Source organism: Notechis scutatus, chromosome Z (genome assembly GCF_049901735.1).
Source record: "Notechis scutatus isolate UNSWTSFEM ecotype Mainland chromosome Z, rNotScu1.2, whole genome shotgun sequence".
NCBI lineage: Eukaryota > Metazoa > Chordata > Lepidosauria > Squamata > Elapidae > Notechis > Notechis scutatus.
The window spans coordinates 24698175-24707284 of record NC_142025.1 but is presented as its reverse complement, the minus strand read 5'-3'; the positions used below and the strand labels follow the sequence as shown (position 1 = coordinate 24707284).

The following is a 9110-nucleotide window of genomic DNA, read 5'->3' as shown; positions in this document are numbered from 1 at the left end:
GAGCTTTAATTTTATTCCGCTTTCTTACCTTGCCATATATACTTCAACACAATTTTATTTAATTCTTCAAAGTAATCCTTACCTAACCTAATTGGTATTGTTTGGAACAAATACAAAATTCTGGGTAAAATATTCATCTTAATTGTTGAAATTCTACCTATCAATGACAATTGTAGGTTTTCCCATTTTTCAGATCAGATGCTATCTGCTGTTTAAGTTTAATATAGTTATTCTCTTTCAGTGTAGTACATCTTGACGTCAAATATATCCCCAAATATTTAACTTTGTTCGTAACTTGAATTTTCAATAGGTCTGCCAGCTCTTCTCTTTGTCTTAATAACATGTTCTTTGTCAGAATCTTTGTTTTGTCTTTATTTATTTTCAAGCCAGCCATCTCACCATACATCTCTATCTTTTCCAATAGTTTTAAAGCTGTCTCTAGAGGTTCTTCCAAAATAAAGACCAAGTCGCCTGCAAAGGCTTGCAATTTAAATTCCTCCTTTTTAACTTTAATTCCTTTTATGTTTGTATCCTCTCTAATATTTCTGTTTAACACTTCCAAGGTCAATACAAATAACAAAGGAGATAATGGGCATCCTTGTCTTGTACCTTTTTAATATTAATAGAGTCTGTAAATTCTCCATCTATCATTACTTTTGCCGTTTGCTTATAATATATGGCTTCTATTGCTTGGATAAATTTTCTAGCAAAGCCCATCTGTTCCAATAATAATAACATAAATTTCCAATTCACATTATCAAATGCCTTTTGGGCATCTAAGAATATCAAAGCCATTTGTTTTTCAGGGTGCGCCTCGTAATATTCCAATGTGTCCAGGATTACCCTCATATTGTCTTTAATTTGTCTCTTTGGTAAAAATCCATTCTGATCAGGGTGAATATAGTTGTTTAAGTATTTTTAAGCCTCTCTGCCAAGATTGAAGCAAGATTTTATAGTCTGCATTCAATAAGGAAATAGGTCTATAGTTCTTAATTTGTAATGGGTCAACCCTTCTTTTGGGATAAGTGTAATATAAGCTTCTGACCATGTTTTAGGTATTTTCTTATTTATCATAACTTCATTCATGACTTCTAACAGTGAAGTGCTCAACGATTCTTGTAATGTTTTATAAAATTCTGCCGAGACCATCTGGTCCTGGTGCTTTTCCATTGTTCTGTCTGTTGAGTGCTTCAGTTAATTCCATCATTGTTATAGCACTTTCTAGCATTTTCCCAGTTTCATCAGGTATCTTAGGTAGGTTAGCATTTTGTAAATACTGTTTAATTTTTTCCTCATCAAGATCCTCCTGTTTATATAATTGTCCATAGAAGTCTCGAATGATTGCCTTTTCTCTTTATTACTGTTATGTATTTAGCACTTGACAGCAGTTCTCCTTCTGGTCCGCTGCCTGAGCGGAGCGCCGATCGCTTCCCATTGGCTGATGCCGCTTGACAGCCGGCTATAAAAGGGAGCTGTCAAACGGCATCAGCTGTCGCCGCCAGCTGGCTGTCAGATTGCATCTGAAGTCGCAGGACCCTTTATTCCCTGAATAAAGCTGTTAGCGTTATCCTGGCTCCGTCTCCTTCTGTAACCGCCGCTCCACAACACTGGCGACGAGGGCGGGATGCAGTAAAGACGCCCAGGCGAAACAATTGAGCCAAGTCACACAGAGAAAGAGCTGAAGCCGCTAATTACCGAGTGAAGTCACCGCCGCCGGCGCCCTCCAAAAGAGCGAACTTCAAAGCTCCGGTTGAGGAGCCGACGCCGCTGACAGGCGCTGCTGAAACGCTTTTTTAAAAGCGACCGCTGAATTTTTCCTCACCTAGCACACCCACGGTTATCGCTCAAATGGCATCTACGCCGACCTTCCCACATTTCCAGCCCAGAACAGAGACTTGGGAATCCTACATTAATAGATTTGAATGTTTTTTAAACGCTATAGACTTGTCTAGGCTACAGACCTGAGGAAAAGGTCTTATTTTTTTAAGTTTTGTGGGGCTACAGTTTTTGACACTGCCTCAGCATTAGTGTCACCACGACCCATTAAGTCTATTCCCTGGGAAGAGCTGAAGGATATTCTAGCCAACCATTATTCCCCCAAACCCTCTCAGATAGCTAGGAGGCTAGCTTTTAGGAGAAGGGTTCAAGCTGAGGGAGAAACCATAAGCCAATATATGGCAGCTTTAAGATCTGCTGCCATCCACTGTGGGTTCAGGGACTACCTTGATGATATGCTACTTGACCAAGTTGTGGGGGGGGTTAGAGATCTAAAGCTGCAACGTAGGTTATTAGCCAAGAAAGATCTCAACCTAGCCCTAGCCCTAGAAGAAGCTCAAGCTGCTGAGCTATCAGAAGTGTCTGCAGCTGAGATTCAAGGTACTTCCATTAGACAAGGGACGGCTACAGTCCACTACGATGAAGCCTCCCAGGAGGAAATAGAGGAGCCATTAGAAATAAATCGCCTCACACGCCCTAGAGCACCTTTAGCTCCACCAAGGAGAAACAACAGCCAGTTCACCAAACAACAATCCCCTTGTTTGAGTTGTGGGGGAAACCATCCTAGAGCCAAGTGCAGATTCAGAAATGCTATTTGTCTGAACTGCCAGATGCAAGGGCATATAGCCAGAGTTTGTCAAGCTGAACAAGCCCCTGTCCCAAGATCCCGAACCTCTGCCTCTTTCCAAAGGCAAGTAAAAGCTGCTACACTTGTTATCACGCAGGCAGCGTCTCCACTAACCCTAACAAAATAAGCGTTTCTCTTCTTTTAGAAGGTAAACCCTGCCATATGGAGGTGGACACCGGGTCAACCCTCTCCATCATTGCATGGTCCACGTTAAAGAAGATGCTGCCTTCGTTCCCAAGGAGGAAGCTGACCACCTGCCACCTGAATCTTCGGGACTACCAGGGAAGGACCATCCCCGTCCTGGGTAAGGGAAGATTCCTTATTCAATTCCAAAACTTTAGAGGTTACTTGCCACTGGTAGTTGTTGATGGTGCCCTGCCTAGTCTGCTAGGACTGGATTGGTTCCCTGCCCTGGGGCTTAGCATAACAGGGATTCACACTGTCAGAAACTCTGAAGTTGATGCCCTTTTAACGACTACGCTGATGTCTTCAGCAGTGACCTGGGCTGTTATACAGGCACCCCCATATCCTTCAATGTGGGTCCACAAGCCACCCCAGTCCGTTTGAAACCTCGAAGAGTTCCCTTTGCCGTTAGGCCCAAATTAGACGCAGAGCTGGACAAACTCATAAATCAAGGAGTTTTAGAACAGGTAGACTTTGCAAGGTAGGAGATACCCATAGTTACACCTTTAAAAAAGGATGGCAGTGTGAGAATTTGCGCGGACTATAAGACGTCCATCAACCGTTTCCTTCAAGTTAGCACATACCCAGTACCGGTTATTCAACACCTGCTTCACACATTTGAGCCAGGCCTAATCTTTGCTAAATACATAACAATTACCATAACAAATTTGACCTTGATCATCTATTAACTGTAATATTTTCCTTGATTCTTTCTCTTTTCTCAATTTATATGCTAACCATCTACCTGGCCTATTTGCATCTTCAAAATAGTTCTGTTTAGCACTTCTAATTTTTTGTGCCAGTTCTTCTTTCTCTACTTGATCCATTTTATGTTTGATTATATCCATTTTAAGTTTAATATCTTTTTTCTGTATGCGTTTTCTGTAATTCTTTTTCCAGTTTTTTATGGTCATCTTCTAGAGCTTTAATCATTTGCCTCTTCCTAATGTTCTTTTTCTTTGTATAGTCTATTATTAATCCTCTTGCATATGCCTTCATTGTATCCCAAACATTCTGTATTGAAGTATCTTCTTTTTTGTTTTCATTAAAGAAGAAAGCCAATTCTTTTTCCATCCATTGTGTAAAGTTTTTTTCCTTTAAAATAGTATTATTTAATGTCCATCTAGATCTTCTTTTTTGTCCTTTCCATTTAATTGTCATTGGATTGTGGTCTGCCCATGTACTTGTTTCAATATTTATTTCTTGAATATTGGATAATAATTCTGTTGATGTCCAAATCATATCTATTCTGGACCATGATAAATGTCTATTGGAATAAAAAGTATATTGTTGAATTTTAGCATTTCTTTCTCTCCATATATCTTTTAAATTTAATTCATCTGTCATTTTAAAAAAGGATTTAGGGAGAGTCTTCCTATTTTGTCGTGTTGCTTTTGCTGTATAGTCCAGTTTATTGTCTACAATTCCATTGAAATCTCCCATCATAAGTATATTAGCATAGTCCAGTTCAATTATTTTCATGTGTAATTTTTACAGAATTCTTCTTGTTTATCATTCGGGGCATAAATTGCAACCAAGAGTGTTTTTGTATTATTATCCACTATTTCAACCATTAATACTCTTCTGTCTTCATCAGTATAAATCAGTTTTGCTGGAATGGTTTCTTTAATGTACAAAACCACTCCTCTTTTCTTACAGTGAGTCAGAGAAGTAAATATTTTCCCTAATTTTGATCGTGCCAGTAATTGTTCGTGTTGTTTTTTAATGTGTACTTCTTGTAGGCAAATTATATCAAATTTTAGCTTCTCTAATTTGTGAAAAGTTTTTCTTCTTTTGGTAGCTGAATTCAGTCCATTTATATTCATGGAAATCAGTTTTTTTCCTCCATGGTTATGCTTTATATTTAGGTCTAACAGCTCTCGTGGATCTTCCTTCACGTTGTTCTTTGGTCTCCACTTGTCCACCTATTGCGCCTTCTTCTTTTCCCATTCCCATTTGGTCCTCTTCAAATTCAGTTAAAATGTTCTCTTTTTCTATCTCCATTTCTCTTCTTTCGAAAAATTCCTTGTAGAATATTTCTGCTTTCTCAATTGAATCAATTCTGTGTCTCTGTTCTTGCCACGTAAACATTAATCCTTCTGGAATCAGCCATCTATAGTTCACCTCTTTTTTCAATAGCATTTTGGTCAAAAATCGATATTCTCTTCTAATCTCTCTCACTTTTCTAGGTACTTGTTTTAAGACCACAATCTCTTTGTCTTTGTATTTCAACACCTTCTCTCTTGCCACTTGTAATATTTGGGTTTTAATAGTTTTTTTGGTGAATCTGACATGAACCTCTCTTGGTAATTGGTTCCTCATCACATATCTTGTGAAGACTCGATATATCTCATCTACTCCATCCATCATCTTTTCCTCTGTTATTTCCAAGGCTCCAGCCAAAATTTCAATCATTACTGCAGCCAAATTTTGTCCTTTTTCTTCCTCAATATTTTGGAATCTAAGATAAAATTCTGACCTGTCCATCTCCCACTTCAACATCCCACTTTTTTCTTGTTCAACCATTGTTAATCTGCTATCAATATTTCCAATTGTGTCATCTCTTTGCTTGTCTTTCTCTTCTATTTTTGGGATTCTCTCATCATGTTTCACCATCATTTGTTGAACATTTTCAAATTTTTCATCAATCTTCCCAATTCTTTGGTCAATACTCTCCATTCTTTGTTCAATACTCATTTTAAGTTCTTGTATTCCTTGCATAACCATCGTTAAATCCACTTGTGCTTTATCTTGCTTCGCCATTATTGAAAGTCATCCTCCAGATAATGGGGAGACAGGAACAGAAGTTGAAATGCCCGAAGGTAAAATTTTCTTACTCATTCCGTAGCTCAGAGTCTTCCGGCTCTTTTAATCCAATTAATAAGGTAACCAATTGTAATCCAATTAGGAAAAAGGAAAACACCAAAAAAAAAAAACCCAGTAAAAAGTAAAAAGCCCAAAATTAAAAAAGAGAATTTCTTCAGGTTCTTCAAGACCTTAATCCAGTTGTGAAATACTCAATTATAATTCAAAAGTAAAAATTAAAAATAAAGAGAAAAAAAGACAAAATAAAGCCCAACAATATTAAAAAATAATAAGCAAAGAAAAAGGGAAAAAAGGAGTTCTTCAGGTTCTTCCCACCTTAATCCAATTGAAAGATCTCAAAAAATGGAAAATAGCCATAAAAATAAGTCAAAAGTAGAGATAAAGAGGCAAATATCCCAATGAAAAAAATAAAAACGAAAAACAAATATTCTGAGGCTTCCCCTTTAAAAAAAAATGAGGTAAAGTAAAAAATAAGTATACCAATATTACAAAATACTGTGGAGTTGGAGGGGAGGGATAAAACAGTTAATAAATTTATTTTTAAAAAAGCACACACTGCCTTTTATTTATCCAAGGCTCTTATTGGCTTCTCCACAAATTTCAAAGCCAAGCTTCAAATATTCAATTGATAATAGAAGTCCCAAAGAGCACCTGTATAAACATTCTCCAGTGCTCTTCCCTCTATCTTATCGCTTCCAGTGGCCTTGAGAAGAATTTTTTTCCCAGCTCTCAACTTCAAATAAAATATTTTCAAGCCTCTAGTTGGCATATATATATATATATATATATATATATATATATATATATATATATATATATATATATATATATATATATATATATATATATATATATATATATATATATATATATATATATATATATATATATATATATATATATATATATATATATATATATATGTATGTATATTTTTAAAAAAGATACTAAAGGGGGCCTCTATTTTATAAAATATAAACAGTCAAAAAGGAGAAAAGAGAGCAAGTAAATATAAAAGAAAAACCAGTCTGATTAACTAGATCGCAATAGAAGTTCAATGAAGAGGAAAAAAAAGTAAAAATAAAAAGCCAAGCCTCACTTTGACATTCTTAAAGAAAAAATCGCCGCTAAGTCAAATTTTGTCAAGAATTTTACAGATTTCTTCTTCTCATTTTAGGGTGTCCTTAAATCCCAAGTTAAAAAAAAAAAGATCCTCACCAGCCGATACACTTCTCTTTCTATCTCGTCCTTCCAGAGCTGTGCCAGCTTCAGCAGCTTAATGGCTGCCTCTCCGCCGATGGTAAAAGGGCTTCTTCTGGATCAACCAGGGACTTGCAATGTCCCTGGGATCTACAGAACGCGCCCCTTACTGTCACCGTCTCTACGGGATGGTTTAGGTCCGTTGGGACCGACCAGGGGTGAAGATATCAGCTGCGATCTCGGAGCCCCGAGATTGCAGCTGTATCGCAGCGATGAAGTTCCGCCTTCCCCTTCTTAGGAATTCTAATCACCGGGTGTTGTGGCGGTTTTGTTTAATAAGGCTGCGATAGGCCAGGGGAGAGCGGCGTTTGCCTTTTGGGGATTTGATTGTTGGATGTGAGGGAGGTGGAGTGGTAGGCAGCCTTTATTAGTTGCAGGCAAAGTTCAGCAATTAGAGCTGACTTTAGTAGCATTTTTTGTTTGTGCTGGTCAGTTCATGCCATTCCGCAGAGAAGATAAAAGCATTGAGAGAAAAACCCTCAAAGTGTGCTGGTCTTTATTTGCAGCAAAGTGGAACCTGACAGGAAGTCAGCTCTTTCCTCACTGTTCATCTAAACATGGCTGAGGGCACAGAAGCTAGGTTGGAGACACCAGAATTGGAGAGTCCATGGGAGGAGATGGAGACCCCAGTGGAGACACCTGATATGTGGCTGAAGGACAGACCAGGGCCATGGCCCCAGAAAGAGATGCAGGAAACTGTGGAGGTAGGGAAACTGGAGCCAGGAGACTGGTGGGTGCAACCAGGGTCCTTTAAGGGTCCACCCACCCTAACTCCCGAGGAAAGTTATTGGAGGGAGAAAAGGGCTGCAGTCAGATGCTCCATGGCAGCTGGTAGTTAGGCATTGGATTTCCTGCAAGAGCAATTTGGAGAGGCCAGTTTCCATGAGGATTCTTGGGGCTCCAAGGAGAAGGGACAGTTGGGCTTGGTTGACCACTCTGTTCCAACATTGGGGATGGCAAGGATCCATCCTCTGAGGGCAAGTGTGCCATATGGAAGACAAGGTTGCTTGCAGGACATGGAAGACTGGGCACACTCGACTCACGAGTCTTTGGGCCGGAGGTTAGAGGATGGCAGGTTAATGTTAGCATGGGGTGCACATTCTGACAGTAGAGGCCAGACGCAGTAGAGGCCAGTCAATGGAAGCCACCTCGGTTAAGGTCATCTTTTGATGGTAGTCCTGATAAGGTGGCCCTATTCATGGGCCAAGTGTTGGGTTATATGGACCAATATGGCCATTTATTTGCTTCCAAGTGGGCGATGGTTATGGCCATCACTGCAGTATTGGAAGGCTGCTGAGTGGGTTGCAACCTCTAGGAAGAACATAGTAGTGACTTAGGGGATCTTGGGCTTTTCCTCATGGCCTTTGTTAGGAATACAAGTCACCTAACAGCTATTTGGGTTAGAAATATATAAACCATGATAAACATTTTAAAACTGTAACTTTAAGAAAATGCAAAACTGTAATTAGGTGTGGTTTCTCAAATGGCCATAAGATGGAGCCAGAAACCTGGTTTGTCTTAGTCTTAGTCTCAGAAGAGAGTGTGTCTGAGTGAGTCTCTCTGTTTCCTTCTGTTGCAAAGTATTGCCGTTCCTCCATTTTTCCTAACTGACTGATATTTCTGGATTTAATGTAAGTCTGATACTGAACTGTTTTTGACACTGGAATTTGATATTTGGATTATCCCTGGATTGAAAACTGACTGATTTACTTGTGAATGACTTTGGACTGCTTATTTTGAACTTTGATTAAACCTTTCTGGAAGTAAAAACCAACATTTACTGTACAGTATATCTGTGTTCTGTATGTGTATTATTCAAACACTACTCTCAAATACGTCTCCCTGTATGCGCTCATTCTCCTAATGGGGAATTACCTCAACAGCCTTGAAAGAGTGATTTGAAGATACAACATGTATCCAAAGAGCCAAAAGCGAGATCTTAGTGGTGTGCCAACGTGGAAGGCCAGTAGCAGACTATATGAGGGAGTTCCGGTGGTTGGCGAGTAAAGTGAGTGGATTGCCTGAGAGATTCCTCGTGCACCAGTTTAAAGCCAGCTTGGATCGATCTATCAGACAGGCCTGTGTGTACCGAGGCTTGGAGCATTTAGTGACTTGGTTCCAGGCAGCAGCAGAGCTGGAACCAGAAATACGGGATGACAGGATGAAGCCTGAGTGGAGAGTGGTGCCAAGGAAAGGTCCAGAGCAGCCAGGTAATTCC

The 9110-nt window shown here is 39.2% G+C and overlaps 1 protein-coding gene across 1 annotated transcript; it reads right to left on the bottom strand.

Annotated features, from left to right (window-relative positions):
• Positions 1-1143: 1143 nt before the first annotated feature.
• Positions 1144-6062, bottom strand: LOC148128789 (uncharacterized). Its single transcript, XM_087945035.1, has 2 exons — positions 3459-6062; positions 1144-1350 (listed from the first exon to the last, which is right to left on the bottom strand). Exon 1 carries the CDS (start codon positions 5567-5569, stop codon positions 4658-4660), a length of 912 nt encoding a protein of 303 aa, XP_087801161.1. The 5' UTR covers positions 5570-6062; the 3' UTR covers positions 1144-1350; positions 3459-4657.
• Positions 6063-9110: the final 3048 nt, after the last annotated feature.